General features: G+C 40.5%; 1 protein-coding gene across 2 annotated transcripts in view; it reads right to left on the bottom strand.

Annotated features, from left to right (window-relative positions):
• Positions 1 to 14192, bottom strand: part of LOC118372684 (potassium voltage-gated channel subfamily B member 1-like) — a 94933-nt gene extending 80741 nt beyond the window's left edge. Inside the window, exons 1-2 of one of the 2 annotated variants that reach the window (XM_035758641.2) lie at positions 13705 to 14192; positions 11781 to 12448 (exon numbers count right to left, since the gene is read on the bottom strand). In XM_035758641.2, coding sequence (XP_035614534.1) covers positions 11781 to 12341 — 561 coding nt within the window. In that variant the 5' untranslated portion in view covers positions 12342 to 12448; positions 13705 to 14192. Of the gene's footprint in view, positions 1 to 11780; positions 12617 to 13704 lie in introns of those variants that run through there. The other variant, XM_052473575.1, reaches the window with a different exon arrangement.
• Positions 14193 to 20800: the final 6608 nt, after the last annotated feature.

The following is a 20800-nucleotide window of genomic DNA, read 5'->3' as shown; positions in this document are numbered from 1 at the left end:
TCTGACACAGCGGCTGGATTAACAAGAAGTTAACTTCTATGGGTTAGGGGCAGCATTCGGAATTTTGGATGAAAAGCATGCCCAAATTAAACTGCCTGCTACTTGGGCCCAGAAGACATGATATGCATATAACTGGTAGATTTGGATAGAAAACACTCTAAAGTTTCCAAACCTGTTAAAATAGTGTCTATGAGAATAACAGAACTGATTTGGCAGGCGAAAACCTGAGAAAAATCCATTCAGGAAGTCGTTTTTTTGTGGTTTTGTAGTTTTCTATTCAATGCCATTACAGTATCCATTGACTTAGGACTCAAATTGCAGTTCCCATGCCTTCCGTTAGATGTCAACAGGCAGACCAATCCAAACTCATCTCTCAGCAAGTCCAGCCCATCCATGATCTAAGCCAATCATGGCTAGCGGGAAAATTCCTGTCTTTTTCCGTGGCTAAACCAACTGAGCTAATAATTTAACAAATTAATTGGTATTTACAGATGGTATACAAGTTTCTTAATAAGGCACATGAAAGTTCACATGTTCCAGAAGACATTTCTGCCCCAAAATGCATTTTGATAAAACATTTAAAAAAGGTAACGTTTAAATGGCTCGCCTGTGAAGTAGTGACGCGCGACATATGCCTAGTTTCCTGAAACAAGTCACATATTTGACTATGTAGTTGTTTCACCTAGCTACAGTATCTAAACATGAATGCACTAACTGTAAGTCACTCTGGATAAGAGAATCTGCTAAATTACTAAAATGTCAAATGTATGGTAAATGTTCACTTACAATTCTCATATTACTGTATTAAACAATAACATTTTAAATTATTTAAAATTGATGTCAACAAATGTATCACTTGTACATTTCTTTATTAAAAATGAAGTTATTTGCTTCATTTGACCTAGCAGGACTACTTATTTCTCTGAGAGGGAGGCGGATATATAGCGTTTTGCAAAAAAACATGATTATTTGTCTCTGAAACGAAACCATCAAGTGATAGATTTTAAACAAATACATGCCTGTCATTGAACAACCCTATGCCATGATTTAGTAGAAAACACACCAGTGAATCTGCATAGCAACTGACTATGTACCCCTTTACATTTTCCTTTACTCTTCTTGCTATCTCAGTAGTTTTCTGTGATTGCAGTGAAATGCAGTCTTTTAAGACTTGAAAAAATCAACCAGGAAACTGCACTGCCTGCAACCGCAGTGCTCTCCAGAATGTGGTGCGGTCTGCCAAACGCATCACCGGGGGCACAATGCCTGCCCTCCAGGACACCTACAGCACCCATTGTCACAGGAAGGCCAAAAATATCAAAGGCCATCAACACCCGAGCCACGGCCTGTTCACTTCCGCTATCATCCAGAAGGCGAGATCAGTACAGGTGCATCAAAGCTGGGACCGAGAGACTGAAAAAACGCTTCTATCTCAAGGCCATCAGTCTGTTAAATAGCCATCACTAGCCGGCTACCACCCGGTTACTCAACCCTGCACCTTAGAGGCTACCTGGAGAATCACTGGTTACTTTAGTAATGGTACAATAGTCACTTTAATAATGTTACACACTGCTTTACTCATTTCATATCTACATATCTACTGTATTATTGTCTACTGTATTTTAGTCAATGCCACTCTGACATGGCTTGTCCTAATATTTATATATTTCTTAATCTCATTATTTTGCTTTTAGATTTGTGTGTATTGTTGTGAATTGTAAGATATTACTGCACTGTTGGAGCTAGGGACACAAGCATTCCGCTATAACATCTGCTAAATATGTGTGTGTGACCAATAACATTTGAATTGATTTGAAAATGGTTTACGGAACAGACATTGGCAACAACACAAACAATTTAATCCCCTTCTCAGCAGTTTACTGATGGGAGAGATTTTCCCCATCAAGTAGAGGCTCCTTTGCTAGGGCTTTTTAGTTTCTTGGGCCTATCTCCTCCATCCATGTGCTGCTACGCATTGAGCAAATGCTATCAAAGACATGTCAAAAATCTAGAATGTAAATGTTGGTTTGTGTACAAGTCGTGGTGAAGAGGAGCATCTCTGAAGACTGTGGCCTTGTGGTCATGGATTTAAAATGTAAACAATAAAAAGACACAGGTTAAAGATATGTCAGTAACAGGCAGAATCGAAAGGTTAAGAATCTCAAAGATTAAGCTATGCTTTAGGGGCACATAGGGGTTAATTGACACAATGTGAGTAACCTACGAGAACCACAAAGCATTTCCACCAAGGCTGCACATTCCTCTGGGAATATGGGACAGTTCTAATAGCAGACAAAATATGTAAATTGATTTGCTTTGGCTCTCAGCCGTCAGAAAAGAGATTCATTCAAATTCTTCCAACACCATCTTTGCTACCTGGAGAAAACATTTGCGAGGTTAGTCTGCATCAATAATCAATGCACACTTGTTCTTACATGTACATTGCAAGGGAATGATCTCAGGGGCAACCATCACAAATAAAGCTCAAATGCTATGGTGGGTCAATATGAAAGTCATGTCTCAGACCTAATCTATGAAGCAGACCCAGGTGCAGGAGGCTTGGCTTTAAGTGTCGGGAATGGTGCTGCATCAGAAGGTGAATTATAAATATGTACCCCTATTCTGTTCGTGGAGAGCACTGAGAGTGAGACATAAGAAATTACATGAATAATTAAACAAGACATCGACATCGGAGCAAAACAAACCGACTGATGAGGAAGACTCTCTTAATAGATCCAGTGTTATGGTGATTTTACATGATTAGGCATGTTTGTATGTTTACCTCATATCTGTGTAAGGGTTTGTATTAATTACTGTATTGTATTTATTGTATCCTTTCATCTCTGTTAGTTGATAGTTGATATGTTGTATCGTTATCTCTGCTAAAGAATGCTGAAATGCTGATGAACTTATTCTGATCTGAATAATCAGAGCAGAGAAGAGAGAATGAGAAACAGGGACGGCAAGAGAGACAAGAGTCAGCGTTTAAGAGAGAGGAAAGAAACGAGTGATGGAGAGTGAAGAGGAGAAAGGGGTGAGATGGAGAGATGAGGTGAGATAGAGAGAGCTTGGGGAATATAGCATGGCCCTCAGTGATCTCTGTCTGTCAGTGTGCCAAGCGCCCCCCTGCGTCAGGCTGGTAAGAGATATATGGTGATTGAATCAGCCAGGCAACAGAAAGGTTGTGTGCCATGGATTTATAGGCATTCAGAAAGCACAGCAAGATTACCAGACACCATCGACCTCTCAAAAACATCCCCTTCAACACACTTCATAGGACAGTCTCTCACACATCCTCTCAGCACACAGCAAACACACACACACATTCAAAACCATCCATCCCTAGTCTAATCTTAGGTCCTAGTAGTCATAAAGCTACTGCGACAATCACTTAAATAACATAAACTCCACCATGCTACTGTACTGCTCTTCTAGTGTGACCATCCATCCTCAAGTCATGCTGGGCTCAGTGTGAGAGAGAGACAGGTTGGCCTGGAAGTTAGCATGTGAAGCCACACCCCCTCCTGCATAGAAAGAAATCTCCTCGGCCAGCGGTCCAGTGGTCCACACACGCTACTCTGCCTCTCAGCCTCTCTCTCCTCTGCCTGTCTGTCCAGGGTGTGTACTGTCCTCACCCAACCCGACTTACCTTTTATCTTAATGCAATTGTCATTGATTTCCTTCCCCGGCTTAAAACAATTAGTTTGTCAGCCCATACTGGATGAAAATATATGGGACCTGGTGGGAGCTGTAGAACACTGTTGATGGCTTCACCCTGACAGGGCACATAGAGCTGTCAACCTCAGCCCAGACGGATGCTCAGTTAACTCCTCACTCACTAGTTGGCTGCTCACCATGAAGCAATATCGTCTCAAAGTGAGGTTTATGATCAGATGTGAGCAGGTCAGGGGTTCTAATGTAAGGTAAGATGTACAGGCTACAACCATCTGATACATTGCATAGCCACGGTTCTTATTGCATAGCCACGGTTCTTATGCACTAGAGCGTGAACTGCGGTCGATAAGGCAGAAACATGCTGAGACATGCTTTAGTGCAGCACCAGCAAGGTCTTCCTGTGGGCGGCAGGTAACCTAGCGGTTAAGAGCTTTGGGCCAGTAACCAAAATGTTGTTGGTTCAAATCCATGAACCGACCAGGTGAAAAACGTGTTGTTGTGCCCTTGAGCAAGGCCCTTAACCCTAGACACTCTGGATATGAGCATCTGCTAAATGAATGTGACATGACGCAGGCTGTCTGCAGCTGAAGGGAGAGGAGGCTGTTATGTAATTAGTCCTACAGAGTCAGTACAGGCTGGGCAAAAACACAGCATCCTTTTTCATAGCTCAAGTCCCATTCTGGGTCCAAACTGCAATAGTTTCTGGGTAGAGCTTTGCATACCTGGAGTTTACAATATTTGCACATTATTATTTTTTAAATTATTCAAGCTCTGTCAAGTTGGCTGTTGATCATTGGTAGACAGACATTTTCAAGTCTTGCCATAGTTTTTCAAGACAATTTAAGACAAAACTGTAATTAGATCACTCAGGTACATTCAACGTTGTCTTGGTAAGCAACTCCAGTTCATATTTGGCCTTGTGTTTTAGGTTATTGTCCTGATATAAGGGTAATTTGTCTCCCGGTGTGTGTTGGAAAGCAGACTGAAAAGCAGACTAAAGGTTTTCCTTTAGGATTTAGTCTGTGCTTACCTCATTCCGTTTCTTTTTATCCTAAAAAAAATCCTAGTCCTTGCCGATGACAAGCATACCCATAAAATGATGCAGCCACCACCATGCTTGAAAATATGAAGAGTGGTGTTCAGTGATGTGTTGGGTTGGATTTACCCCGAACATAAGCCTTTGTATTCTGCAAATAAAGTTAATTTCTTTGCCAACGTTTTTTGCAGTTTTACTTTAGTGCCTTATTGCAAACAGGATGAATGTTTTGGAATATTTGTACTATGTACAGGCATCCATCCATTTAGTTTAGTATTGTAGGGTAACTACAATGTTTTTGATCCATCCACAATGTTTTCTCCTATCCCAGCCATTAAACTGTAACTGGTTTAAAGTCACCATTGGCCTCATGGTGAAATCCCTGAGCGGTGTCCTTACTCTCTGGTAACTGAGTTAGGAAGGAAGCCTGTATCTTTGTAGTAACTGGGTATATTGATACACCATCCAAAGTGTAATTAATAACTTCACCATGCTCAAAGGGATATTTAATGTTTGTTGTTTACACATCTCCCAATTGGTGACATTCTTTGTGAGGTATTGGAAAACCTCCCTGGTCTTTGTGGTTGAATCTGTGTTTGAAATTCACTGCTCAACTGTGGCACTTTACATATAATTGTATGTGTGGGGTACTGAGATGAGGTAGTCATTCAAAAATCATTCAAAAATGGTTAAACACTATTACTGCACACAGACTGAGTCCATGCAACTTGTTATGTGACTTGTTAAGCACATGTTTGATCCTGAACCTATTTAGGCTTGCCATAACAAAGGGGTTAGATTTTAAAGACAAAATTACACTCTGACATTATGGGGTATTGTGTGTAGGCCAGTGACACATCTCAATTTAAACCATTTTATATTCAGACTATAACACTTTTTTAAAGTCAAGGGGTGTGAATACTTTCTGAAGGTACTGTACATACATATTCACATGGTGATGTTTCTATTTGTTAAAAACACAAACAATTTGTTCTTAATGTTCGAAAAAGGGCTTTTTTTGTGATTTTAATTCCCTGATCTCTATAGGTAAATTATTCCGGTCAGTTGGGCCTTGGTATATAATAATAATAATAATATATGCCATTTAGCTGACGCTTTTATCCAAAGCGACTTACAGTCATGTGTGCATACATTCTACGTATGGGTGGTCCTGGGAATCGAACCCACTACCCTGGCGTTACAAGCGCCATGCTCTACCAACTGAGCCACAGAAGGATCTGAAAGACCTTACTCCAACATCCTGATGCAGCCTTGGAATTTATCATTGCTGCTGTCGTTGAAAGGAGTAGTTTGAGTCTTGTAAAGTTAGGTGTTCCTTAATATATACAGGGAATTTAAAGTTCATACATTTAAAATGTATAAATCAATTTAGGGATTCATACATTGTACAATGATGTGTCTTACAATGGCATCCAATAATTCATCTGCAAAGATGGTTATAAATGACATCTCATTCATAAAGTAAGGTCTTGGTTGTGTTTTAATAGATGATGTCACCATAGTCTAGGATAGGAAGCAGCAGTTGGGTTACTAAGGTCTTTCTAATGGATACAGTAAAACAATTCTTAGATCTGTATAGTAACCCAAGCTTATAGTTAATTGTTTTTCTAATATAATCAATATGCTTTCCAAAAGATAATTCACAATCTTTCCTCAAACCCAGATGTTTCAAACAATCAACACTTTAAAGCATTGTTCCATCACTTGCATGAATTTTGAAATTGCCAGCTGTGGAGTTTATTCTTTGCCGTGAACTGAAGAGCATGAAATCAGTGGCGTGTATTCACGAATGCCAAATAATTGAAAAATAATAATAATAAAAATATCTATTTATCTTTCGTCTCTCTGTGTTTCATAATTTTCCTTCAATTCGGAAGAGGCTGAATGTATCTCACCAGAGAGAGCATTCAAGTGAGTGAAATAGTGCCCCTCTGTCTCTGTATGTGTAGCCCATCCAGCTGATGCTATCTGGTCGAGCATTTGGCCTCCCTTGATAAAGAAAATCTGCAATAATAGCCAATCAGCATGGAGCTAAACTGAGTGAGCTCAACTGTGAATGGTCCTGGCGCACCAAAACAAAAGTTTACAAGGAAAACAGTTTGGATTTTGCTTCACTCCAATCACATCACATCGAGAGCATAGGTAATTGACAGAAACTCGCTGTGCATCTCATTGTGTTGTTGTCCTCCGGTGGCTAGCGAGCTGGCCAAAATTGTCCCTTTGCTAAATTAGCCATGGATGGAGATAGTGATTTGGACCATCCCCTCGCCCATACCCGGGCGCGAAACAGAGACCCTCTGCACACATCAACAACAGTCACCCATGAAGCATTGTTACCCATCGCTCCACAAAAGCCGCGGCCCTTGCAGAGCAAGGGGAACTACTACTTCAAGGTCTCAGAGCAAGTGACGTAACCGATTGAAACGCTATTTAGCGAGCACCACCGCTAACTAAGCTAGCTGTTTCACATCCGTTACACTCACCCCCCTTTTGACCTCCTCCTTTTTCCGCAGCAATCAGTGATCAGGGTCAACAGCATCAATGTAACAGTATAACTTTAGACCATGATCCGGGTCAACAGCATCACTGTAACAGTATAACTTTAGACCATCCCGTCGCCCATACCCGGGCGCAAACCAGGGACCCTCTGTACACATCAACAACAGTCACCCACGAAGCATCGTTACCCATCGCTCCACAAAAGCCGCGGCCCTTCACATCCGTTACACACACACACACACATTCACATTCCTTCACACTCATCACATATGCTGCTGCTACTCTCTGTGTATTATCTAGTATTATTACTACTAGTATTAGTCACTTTATCTCTACGTACATATACATTTTACCTCAATTACCTCAACTAACCCCTACCCCTGCACATTGACTCAGTACCAGTACCCCTTGTATATATCCTTGTTACTGTTATGTTATTGTGTTGCTATTTTTCCTTTAGTTTATTTAGTACTTTTTAAAAACTTACTTTTTTAAAGCTCTGTAATGTTGGTTATGGGCTCATAAGTAAGCATTTCACGGTTGTATTCTGCACATGACAAATCAAATTTGATTCGAATTTATATTTAGCTTACTTTGATTGGACTAAATTGCTTTTGGTATCTTTTAGTTGTTACTGTATTAGACGTTGCATAGGTGAGTTGATGATGTTGAAATGTTGAAGTTGAAATGGTGCTGGAATAGTGGAGCCAGCTCCTGTTTTCTTTGTGACTTGCGATAACTCTCCGGTGTTCTAAATCAATAGTTGCTTAGTAGTCCGAAAATGTCGGTAATATTAATTTGATTGACCCTGCTGTAAGTAAGGTAAATGTTTTTTTTTACATGCAATATGCTTTGTGGACTCTGACACCAGACATATGTTGCTCTACGGTTTTGTGATGAAACAAAGGTGTGGTATTCTGCCACTGTGTCTTCTTATTGTCTCGGCCTTAGGCCTATGTATCACTGTGTTAAGGCATGTGAACTAAGAGGTTATAGAGCAAACAACACAATTATCACAACATATTAGTTGTAATATGGCTTTTTCCCCCCTGGCTTGGCTTCCCCAGTGATTTTACCCCTGCATCACTACTGCATGATATAGGACTTTGTTTGATTTTAAAACAAAATTATTTTCTAGAAACCATTTTTGCAAAGTGTTAAAATCACCATGGAGAGTTGCTTGTATCTACAAATATTTGAACTTGATATATAGAGCACTATCATCATCATATACAGGATTATGTGTATTCTGACAAATTAGAGGCAATTGATTTCTGATTATAGAGAAAAGAAGGGGGGCCAATACTGAGCCTTGAGGTACTTCTTTACTGAGTCCAAGAAGATGTGATTTGTGTCCTTCTATGGAAACATTGTTTTCTATTGCTAAGATATGCATGGAACCAGTTTAGTGATATGTTAGTGAAACTGTCACGTCTTGGTCATTGTATTTTGTGTTTTCGTTATATATTTGGTTAGGCCAGGGTGTGACATGGGTTTATGTTATTTTATTTTCGTATTGGGGTTTGTAGTATTTGGGATCGCGGCTGATTAGGGGTGTTGTATAGGCTTGGCTGCCTGAGGCGGTTCTCAATCAGAGTCAGGTGATTCTCGTTGTCTCTGATTGGGAACCGTATTTAGGTAGCCTGAGTTTCGCTTTGTATTTCGTGGGTGATTGTTCCTGTCTCTGTGTAGGTTCACCAGATAGGCTGTAATAGGTCACGTTCCGTTTGTTGTTTTTGTATATGTATAAGTTATTTCATGTATCGCGATCTCTTCATTAAAGACATGAGTAACCACTACGCTGCATTTCGGTCCGACTCTCTTTCTACAAACGAAGAACGCCGTTACAGAAACCAATGTTTTGAAGTTTTGCTAGTAAGACAGAATGATCCTTTTGATAAATCAATAAATATGGTACCAGTTAGTTTGCCTTGGTCAGATGAAGAATGTATATCATTAGTAAGTTTCACTAATGCTGTAGTGGTATAATGTTTGGGTCTAAATCCAGATTGAAAGGGTGAAATTAAATTAAATCTATCTAGGTACTGACACATTTGGGAATGAATGAATTTCTCAAAGATTATTGCAAATCAACATATTACTGATATAGGACTATAGTTATTTGAGTCTAAGGAGTTTTCAGCTTTATGAAGAGGGTTCACTCAGGCACATTTACACACAAAAAAGTATTTCACAAGTCGGTAAAGACAAGTTGAATAGATCTGCTAGGGCAGGGGTCCAAACTGGCTCTGGAAGTAACGTCAGCACAAGAACTGTTCATTGGGAGCTTCATGAAATAGGTTTCCATGGCCGAGCAGTCGCACACAAGCCTAAGATCACCATGCGCAATGCCAAGCATCGACTGGAGTGGTGTAAAGCTCGCCACCATTGGACTCTGGAGTGATGAATCACGCTTCACCATCTGGCAGTCCAACAGACAAATCTGGAATTGGCAGATGCCAGGAGAACGCTACGTGCCCCAATGCATAGTGCCAACTGTAAAGTTTGGTGGTGGAGTAATAATGGTCTGTCATGTAGTGTATGTTACAAATTGCAATTTGTACAATATGCAAAACGACTGATACGTTACGAATTCCAATTTGCTGTGGCTAATGTTAGCTAGGTGGCTAACATTAGCTAGGCTAGGGGTTAGTTAAGGTTAGGGTTAAGAGTTAGATTAAAGTGTTGAGGTTAGGGAAACATGCTAAGTAGTTGCAAAGTAGATAAACAGTAGTAAGTAGTTACAAAGTTGCTGAGAAGCTAAAATGCTGAAGTTGTCTGTGATGAGATTCAAACACGCAACCTTTGGGTTGCTGGACATTTGCGTTATACGCTTACCCATCAACCCCACCAACCACCCTGCTTTCCAGATGTACATTTACCATGTTATGTCTAGTCTATGAGACCAGGCTGTGCAAATACCTGACAGAGGACATGGCCCTTAGCTTATTTTTTCAGCCCCATTGTATGTGTGTATAAGTCCCTTGGGAGGGTCTTCCCAGAAACGAAAATAACATCTAATACACAGTAGGCAGAGCAGGTGAAGTTCATTGCCAGTACAAATCAGGAAGGGAATGATCCATAAACTCTACAACGTCTTCATAAAAAGTTAATGCTGCACTGGTTACAAGTAAGCGGAAAAAGATATAGAAAAACAAAGCAACACTCACATTTGCCACGCCAGCTATATAATGATACCTGTACAATATTGATTCCCACTTTCCACATTATTACTCAATCTATTTACAATTGTTGTGTTCAGAACACGTTATTGTATTATTATTATTAATGTAAACTGAATATTGATATAATAAAACAGTAGTTATCATAACACGACTGTGTCCATTGGTCCAGCCTAGTGAATGTGTTGCTTTGCTTTAAGGCTGCAGCGTGAGCTATGAGCCGATAAATGTCATTATGGATCATTTTACCAGGAATAATTTCCCAACTACATACATTACATTCATTATGACATCCAAAAACAAGAATAAGTTTGTATACTCGATTAAACTGACGATAATCAGTTGAAGAGTTACATTTATGTATTGGTTTTGAATCATGCATTGATTTTCTCCTGTCCCCTGAGATGCATATCTCTAGTAAGATATATTTCTCTCTCCTTCCTCTTTCAATTTGCCAATAAAAATATGAACTAACATCCTGAAACAGGTTGCCTCTTCAGTTCAAGAGACCTTTATAAGAATCACACTGGGTTTGAAATCAAAGAGACCGTTGGAGTCTGAAACTGACAGAGTTTCAGATCATTAGACAAGATCATTAGAACTACATGCATTCAATCACACACTGATCACCAACTGCTCCTTGTACCTGTGCTTCCCACTTCCCAGTTGGCTACTGCCCACTTGTCTCCAGACAAAAATCAGTATTCTAAGTTGTAAATATGAGGGCAACATCAGCTATATGCATAACATCAGATCAGTCTGTCATGATGGACCTAATACTCTGTTCAATTGGTATTGAGAGGTGGCTCCGAGGTGATGGGAGCCACCCATGCATCAGAGGTCACAAAAGGCTTTATGTCAACCTCATGAAGTCAACCTGCAATGACATGCTACCTCACAAACACACTCATAGTATGAGTCCTACTGTAGCGCTTACAAGTCTAGAAACTTAAAGTATTCAATGCAACACTGTTCGTATTGCTTGAAGACTTATGTTGATTAAATAAATAAATCAAAGTCAATATTTGTTAGTTATGACTTTCCTCTTCAGAACAACTCTCACCCTCAAGGACAGGCCATGTCATTGTTGAAAGATTAACAATGTAATTAGTAAATAATTTGTCAACAAAATGTGGCACCTTTTTATTATTTGTTGAATGTAATACAAATGACTAAATATAATTGTGTAGACTGGCAGTAAGTCACCAATAATGTTACCTAGGAGGACCAAGGTCAAGTTACATTTGCTTATTCATTGCTGATCCACTTAAAGTGAGATGACAGGCACTGCATGGCAGGGCTATAAGCCCATGTAGGAAAACGTTCAGATAAACTTGAAGAGATAGCCTACCTGTCTTAGTGCTTACCTTAGCAGCTAACGATGAACTAGGCTTCTCCAGGAGATCCCAAAGTTTCTTTTGCTTCTCAAAACAACATGTGGTATCAAAATCCTCGCCTTCCCTGGTCTTCATAGACTCAGCCTCTCGTTTGAGCTCCTCATTCATCTGTTCCTTCTTCTGGTGGTACCTGGCCTGGCAGCAGGACTCCAGGTAGATCTCATCTATACCCCAGTAGTCCAGCTCCTGACTGAAAGACAGAGCACACATCTCCTCCATCATGTGCAACTTTCCCGTGCGGGAGAAATTCAGAATGGACGTGAAAGCCCCAGGGTGTCTGTCGAAAAAATACTCATTATCATCCAAACTGTAGTCATCGCATATCTCCATGAGTGACTCGTGGGTGTTACAGTCTCGTAGCTTGCCCAGCCTTGTTCGGGGCAACCTGTCCAGCGTTCTCCATAGAACTTCGTGGAGAAGACCACCAACATTGAGTGTCACCCGACGGGAGTGCGACTTGCTACGGATGATTTCCACCGGCTCCGGTGGAAGCGATGTGGTCGACCGAGGGCCCCCTTTATTCATTCTCATTCAAGACGTTCGGCCACTTGAAATTGAATAACGTCCAAAACTATAGGGTCAGACAGGTCCAGAAGACACGATCCTACATTAGGGTATGTTCTCCCCCATTACTGTGGCTGCGAAAAGAGGAAAAGAGGAACATCAGTGCTATATCAAATTACCATCGAATATGATAACCTAAAGACCTGATAGAGAACGTTTCTCACACAATGTCAGGTGGTTTATCCATTCATTAGAGAACCAAACAGACTATTTAATCAGCTTTAAGATGCACAGCCGCTTTCCTCGCTGATGAGTGAGCAGAGTGAGCGAAGCCAATGATTTAATCGTCTCCACTCGCGAGCGCTGTCTAGTGCTGAAAACACCTAAAACTGTTTATACAGAAAACCACCCAATTTCCCCGCTGTGCGCTGTCCCCAAACTTCGGCGCTGAAATCATTTAACTTCAGCACCACATAAAAGAACGGGGTTTCACGAGAGCGAGGAAGCTGCGACCTGACATTTGAAGGTGTTCTTGAACTCATCTCACTAAAGAGATACAGTATTAGCCCCACTAACACAGATAAGCAGGGGAGTTCAGACTCAGCGAAAACTAAATTATGTCTACTCTGCAAACAATGCAAAGTATTTTATATTTACTTTGAGCAAATAACGAAGGTTATCATAAACACATTTTACATTATGTATATTTTGTAAATTTCACACCATTTAAATCACACCAAAGTTTTGAAATGTATTTAGCGCAACAAGCAACTTCCACGTGGCTTACTTAACCTAAAATAATTTGCGCAAAACAGACTCGACATTAGTGTGATATTTAACCAGTGGTTTGTGAGTTTTAATGAAGACAATTCTAAGCATTGCTTGTTAGGCTTTGGCTAAAACATTTGGATCAGTCAAATAGTGTTCCTAAAAGTGCATGTAATTCTAAAAAGTAAAATGTTTCACAAAAGCGAAAGAAATTACAAAATTTCCAAATCACATGTTGAATTCCTGCAATCGATGGTCTGATCATAACCATGATAGGCCTATAGATGGGTTAGCTACAACATTATGGTAGTCAAAGTGCAACAGATTAAGACGAAAATAATGACAGATATTATAGTCATGATACTTACATATGTTACTTTTAGCCTGAGAGTGTAAGAAGAAACATTTCAACATCTTAAAAAAGCATTGTGCTGAATTGTTGCTCCGCTCACCGCCTGCCTATTGGAGGCTGTTTTTAGAGACATCACCCCCGCAACAGACATGTTTAAAATGGGGTTACACGTGCTATAAAATCTCAAGTCGAACCAGTGTCCTGCTCTTCCCTTACGGAACGGATCAACAAGTATGATGTGACGATGTGAATGCACCGATTCCTCTCTACCTGGTTGCTGAGTTGTGTGCCTGTACGGTGCGTGACCGGCGACGCTCCAGCGGGGTTCTGCAGGGGCTGATTTTGCCGAGGCTGCGCTCCTCCAACCAGAAGCTGCACTGCCGGGGGATGCTGCTTAAACCCATTCGGTATGAAAGGGGCTGCGCTTGCACATCCTCTACAACCCAGAGTCTTCCAAAAGCCAGTAAACACAAAACAATCATGAGGTAATAGACTTACTACATAAATAGGTAACCTTCATGCTTCAGCTGCAATGATTTATTGTAAAGCGCAGCTAGGGCTATAGGGTGATGAGAAATTACGCAGTTGCTCTCTCTCTTTGTGCCCCACTCTTTGCGACATGGAACAACAGTGTGTATTGGAGTATAATTTTTTTTTAAACGATGTTTACAGTCTTGGCAGAGCAGAGTTGTTTTGGTCTCCCCTGCAGTGGGCACGATCAATGGCCAACATATACACAATGACACAAAACCACAAAGACTACAAATCAAGCAGCAATCACTGGGTTCAGCACTATTGTGCGCAATAGAGGACATGTGTTTGTAAGTTTCCATCCAATTGGCAAACGATTTTCATGCTAATATTCTAAAATGCGCATAAAAACAATATACGCATATTTTCACCATAGGTGTTTCCTTCAACTTGACTTGTTCCGGATAAAAGGCTTTTTTTGTGGTTACATTCCCATGTACCGAATAAAAAATACAAGTTAAATCGGTTTCGATCGTATTTTCAACTCTACAGATGGTTTTTCCACAAAAAAGGTTGCATTTATGTGCCCACTCTGGTATTGGAAAGTGTGCCCTAGCCCACAGCTTGCAGATACATTGCGGATATAACCTACATGATGAAATTATTCGGGACGGATCGAAATTTACAGAATGGTCACATGGAAGAAAATGGGGGAGGGTCATGCTTTTTCAATTTCAGTCAAGGGGAGGGTTTAGTATTTTTTAAATATAGTCCAGGGGAGGGTCATATAATTTGTAATTGGTGAAATTTCAATATTTCTTAATGTTTTAGAATTAGTTGTTTAATTAGGCTATATCAGTGGCGATTTTAGCATGTGAATATTGGTGGGGCAAACATAAAACATTTGTTTTAGTTGCATGCCAGCAAAGACACTACACAACACAACATTAATTGCACTATTAAGGTGGAACACAAACTGTTAGAGCTTACATAAAGCTATCCCAACATCAGAGTCCCAACACCTTACCACTGCTAGACCTGGCTATCAGCAGAGCCTTGTCTGGCAGTGAAACAGTTAGTTCAGCCTCATTTACTGCCTTTAAATAAAACATATGTGATATGGCTGACTTGCTTCAACAAATGTGGTTTCAACTGACAATTGAGATGTACAAACTATGGCATAAGGGGAAGACAAGCGAATAAGAGGCAATCCTTAATTTTGATTAAGACATTAATCAGCGAGCTAGGAGAGACTAGTCAATATAACTATTTGTTTAGCACTTTTGAAATGTACAGGATAGAATTCAGAACATGTGCACTTCTTACAGTATTCTCCCTGTACACCAAAACAGAACTATATGATAAATAAAGGGGGCATATAAGCAGATGATGAAAGCTCAATATTTGATGAAGACATTTCTCTAAAACAGGGTTATAGGCTACATGTGCACCACTAAGTCAGAACGGCAGGCTAAATTATGAGGGTGAGGCGCATGGGCTACTAACAACTTACTACACAACATACACATAGTATTACTTTCTTAGCTACAGTACACATATCTCACTGGCATATTACATAATTTATGCAGCAGCATACAATACATTTTTGGACTCACCTTGATGTGATGTGGTGGGCACATTTTGTCATCAAAGTCTGGCATTCTCTGGATTTATGGTGCTTTCAAGACAACTGGGAACTCTGGAAAAAAAACAAGAGAGGCAAAGGTTGAGTCATGCGTCCTCCAAAACATGACCCGCCAAACTGCGCTTCTTACACCCGCCCGCTTAACCTGGAAGCCAGCTGCATCAATGTATCAGAGGAAACATCTTTCAACTGACGACAGTGGTCAGCCTGCAGGCACCCAGCCCACCACAAGGAGTCACTAGAGTGCAATGAGCCAAGTAAACCAAACCCTCCCCTAACCCAGATGATGCTGGGCCAATTATGTGCCACCCTATGGGACCTCTGGCCAATTGTGACACAGCTTGGGATGGGACCTGGGTCTGTAGTGACAACTCAAGCACTGTGATGCAGTGCCTTAGACCGATGCGCCACTCGGGAGGCCGGGATGGGCACTTCTAATGTAGCTCTATGTCAGCACCCAAGGGGCTTGAATTTCCGAGCTCCCTGTAGATTTTGCGGTGGCGTTGTGTTCCCATGAGTGACAGAACACTGAGCCAATCACAGCACAACTAGAGAACATTACCAACCCCTACACTCCATACATTCCGCTTACTGCCCCACTACCACAGAAAACACTGAGCTAGGTTCAAACACCTGCATTTTGGAGCTTCCTTACTCAAGAAAGCAAAAAGGAGACCATGTTTGTATGCAGCTTTATTAACTCAACAATGTATTTTTTTTACATTGTTTGCAAACTGATTGGGTTGATGTCGAGTGATTGTGGAGGCCAAGTCATCTGATGCAGCATTCCATCACTCTCCTTCTTGATCAAATAGCCCTTACACAGCCTGAGGTGTGTTTTGGGTCATTGTCCTGTTGAAAAACAAATGCTCGTCCCTCTAAGCGCAAATCAGATGGGATGGCGTATTGCTGCAGAATGCTGTGGTAGCCATGCTGGTTAAGTGTGCCTTAAATAAAAAATAAATCACCTTCAAAGCATGCCGACACCATCACACCTCCTCCTCCATGCTTCACGGTGGGAAACACACATGCAGAGATCATCCGTTCACCTACTCTGCGTCTCACAAAGACACAACAATCTCACATTTGGACTCATCAGACCAAAGGACAGATTTCAACTGGTCTAATGTCCATTGCATTTGTTTCTTGGCCCAATCAAGTCTCTTCATCTTATTGATGTCCTTTAGTAGTGGTTTCTTTCCAGCAATTCGACCATGAAGGCCTGATTCATGAAGTCTCCCCTGAACAGTTGATGTTGAGATGTGTCTCTTACTTGAATTCTGTGAAGCATTTATTTGGGCTGCAATTTCTGAGGCTGGTAACTCTAATGAACTTATCCTCTGCAGCATAGGTAACTCTGGGTCTTCCTTTTCTGTGGTGGTCCTCATGAGAGCCAGTTTCATCATAGTGCTTGATAGTCCAAACTTTTGACTGGTACTGCATATGTATTTTTATTTTATTTTTACTAAACAGGTGGGGCTCAAAAACGGTGGGGCCCTGACCCACCTGCCTTTAATGACAGGTGGCCACTGAGCTATATATCGATGTGTGCCTGATGCTGCCCCTCATCCCTGATTCTCCTCTGTACTCGCAATATCAAGTTAGTCCTAAAAATGTGCTAACTTGCACACAGACCAGCCTATAGCCTATGTTATGTTCCGTATTAGAAGGAGAGTGTGGAGATGAGGAAGACCAGAGGTCAACTTTGATAGCTTTCTACTACTATAATTTATTTGATTATAAACTATGTTGCTTGGCCATTATGTATTTATCAGAGTTATTGACCTCACAATAAGCCAGATTCGAGTAATGTATATTGTGGTGCTGAAACTTGAAGCAGCAGTTGCGGCACAATGAACCAGGAATGGACAGCTCATGGTGCTGAAAGTAGGAAAATTTGAGTACCCATAATTAATTTAATCGTCTTCATTTTAATTAGACTTTACTAACAACAAGAGTTTTTTTTGTTGTAGCCTATTTCTTCCTATTTAATAAATAATAGGCAGACCTACCTGTTTGATAGACAAAATTAGGAGGCTGCTCTATCCATAGATTTCTCGGTCAATTCCTCCACCTGCCTACCTTCGTGTTAGCGAAGGTCTTTTAAGTTAAAACCAAGACTCGAATTGAGGGGGTATGAGAGGGTACGCTGTAGGCCTACCTATAATTAAAGAAAATGGCAAAAAGCACAGGCTTGTTAGTTTATGATTTTGAATAAGATCAAACGGATCCGATTACATAAAGCGCTTTGGTCCGAGATGCTTTATGCTAGAAACAAAGTGTAAAATACCTTGGAAAGACGTGACTCCGATATGGGGATATCAGAGGCTAGACAAAAAATAGACTTTGCTTGGGAAGTAATCTAACTCTGTCACTATCTATTAATTCAGATATTCACTTTCTGTACAATAGAAGACGTTAAACCCAGACAGGTTTTAGGGAAACACGTGTGACCTCTCGTTTGGTTAAGCCATGTAACCAGCAGTTAAAACCTCTTTGGGCTGAGATCCCGCTAACGGGATTGATATGACAACAGCTAGTGAAAGTGCAGGGCGCCAAATTCAAAACAACAGAAATCTCATAATTAAAATTCCTCAAACATACAAGTATTTCACACCATTTTAAAGATCCACTTCTTGTGAATTGCACCACAGTGTCCGATTTCAAAAAGGCTTTACGACGAAAGCACCACAAACGATTATGTTAGGTCAGAGCCAAGTCACAGAAAAACACAGCCATTTTTCCAGCCAAAGAGAGGAGTCACAAAAAGCAGAAATAGAGATAAATGAATCACTAACCTTTGATGATCTTCATCAGATGACACTGATAGGACTTCATGTTACACAATGCATGTATGTTTTGTTCGATAAAGTTCATATTTATATAAAAAAATCTCAGTATACAGTAGTTCCAAAACATCCAGTGATTTTGCAGAGCCACATCAATTTACAGAAATACTCATAATAAACATTGATAGACGACAACTATTATGCATGGAATTATAGATACACTTCTCCTTAATGCAACCGCTGTGTCAAATTCCAAAAAAGCTTTATCGAAAAAGCACACCATGCAATAATCTTAGTATGGCACCTAGAGACCAAAACAACCCAAACAGATATCCGCCATGTTGTGTAGTCAACAGAAGTCAGAAATAGCATTATAAATATTCACTTACCTTTGATGATCTTCATCAGTTTGCACTCCCAGGAAACCCAGTTCCACAATAAATGTTTGTTTTGTTCGATAATGTCCATCATTTATGTCCAAATACCTCCTTTTTGTTCGCACGTTTTGCCCAGTAATCCAAATTCATGACACGCGATCACTAGGAGCAGACGAAAAGTCAAAAGGTTCCGTTACAGTCCGTAGAAACATGTCAGACAAAGTATAGAATCAATCTTTAGGATGTTTTTAACATAAATCTTCAATACGGTTCCAACCGGAGAATTCCTTTGTCTTCAGAAATGCAATGGAACTCAAGATAACTATCGCATGAACGCGTGTGCCTCTCTGGCAGACCTCTGACTCATTCCCCTCTCATTCGCCCCCACTTCACAGCTGAAGCATCAAACAAGGTTCTAAATTCTGTTGACATCTAGTGGAAGCCTTAGGAAGTGCAATTTGACCCGAAAGACACTGTGCATTCGATAGGGATAGAGTTGAAAAACCTCAGATTTCCCACTTCCTGGTTGGATTTTTTCTCAGGTTTTTTCCTGCCCTGTTTTTTCCTGCCCTGTTATACTCACAGACATCATTCAACCCGTTTTAGAAACTTCAGAGTGTTTTCTATCGAAATCTACTAATAATATGCATATATTAGCAGCTGGGCCTGAGTAGCAGACAGTTTACTCTGGGCACCTTATTCATCCAAGCTACTCAATACTGCCCCCAGCCATAACAAGTTAATTAAAGCTTACATTCTGCGTCGGTAGGCCTACTCTGCCTGGGGTGGAAAGGTAGGCCTTGCTTTTGAAAGTACCATGCTTAGATTCCCAATGACATCTTAGATGAAATTATTTGCAAACGGGGACAGTTTCGTTGCAACTCAATATTACAGTAGGAGGTGTTCTTAATGTTTGAACACTGTGTATTATGCTGAAGGGGTGGCCAACCATTTTAATTTCAGAGGTCTGATTTTCTCCAAGTAACCCTTATTATAAATAACGTTCACTCCCTAATGAACAAAAGAGCGAGATTATAAAAAAAATAGCAGCCAATTTTCATGGGAATATTTAAAAAACTGTGTTATATGCACATTTCCCCTACCAGTGGTGTATCTCCACCAAATGGACTTGTGGATAAAAATCACTGTGTGGTGATGTAGAGCACACAAAATGTACTTATTCACTTAAGTCTTCATGTACCGAATAAAAACCTCAAGTTAAATGCGTTTCCATCGCAATTTCACCTTTACGGATCGTTCGGTCACAAAAACTGTTGCTAAATGGTAAATGTGTGCCGAATATGGTCTTGGCACGTGCGCTCTAGCCAACAGTTTGCAGATACAGTGCAGGTAGGCTAGTCTACATGAGATTATTATAGATAGTCTAAGAGCAAGAATATTTGTATTTGTCAAATGGCAGTCAAGAATCTATTATCATGTCACTAGAATAAAACCCTAGATATGTATTGAAAAGCAGCATCAATATCACCATGCACTACCATCACCCTGTGAAGTTCAAGTTATTCAATCCGTAGCCTAATAAACTGTATGGTTTCCCGAGTCGTAGTGGGAGGACAACACACCCTATCATCTTGCGACTCCAAATGTACTTCGATATGATAGTTATATCAATATTTGAAGCATAAAGGCGTTACCACTGCCATTTATCGCATTGACACAAAAAGATCCCACCATGTCGAACGAACAAATTATCCGTCTGCATTTTCAAATGTTTTACCGATTATTAGAATGGTTTTAATATGTATGATTTTACTCTCTGCCTATGGAAACATGGTTAGTGTGACAAATGTGTGGTTTGATCTGTTTAAAGAGCGCCAGCCGCCCAATTACTCCACAAAATACATAAAGGGAATGGGGGCTACGTAGTCAGTTGTACAACTGAATGCCTTGAACTGAAATGTGTCTTCTGCATCTGAATCAGAGAGGTGCAGGGGCTGCCTTAATTGACATCCACATCTTCGGTGCCCGGGGAACAGTGAGTTAGTTCCCCTTATGCAATGGACACCATCATGGGACTGGATGGGATTTAGGACATGTTCATCACTGGGATAAGCTCCAAATTG

The sequence above is a fragment of the Oncorhynchus keta genome, chromosome 21 (genome assembly GCF_023373465.1).
Source record: "Oncorhynchus keta strain PuntledgeMale-10-30-2019 chromosome 21, Oket_V2, whole genome shotgun sequence".
Classification (NCBI taxonomy): Eukaryota; Metazoa; Chordata; class Actinopteri; order Salmoniformes; family Salmonidae; genus Oncorhynchus; species Oncorhynchus keta.
Note: the sequence above shows the minus strand (reverse complement) of the source record. Positions and strands in the feature narration are given on the sequence as shown.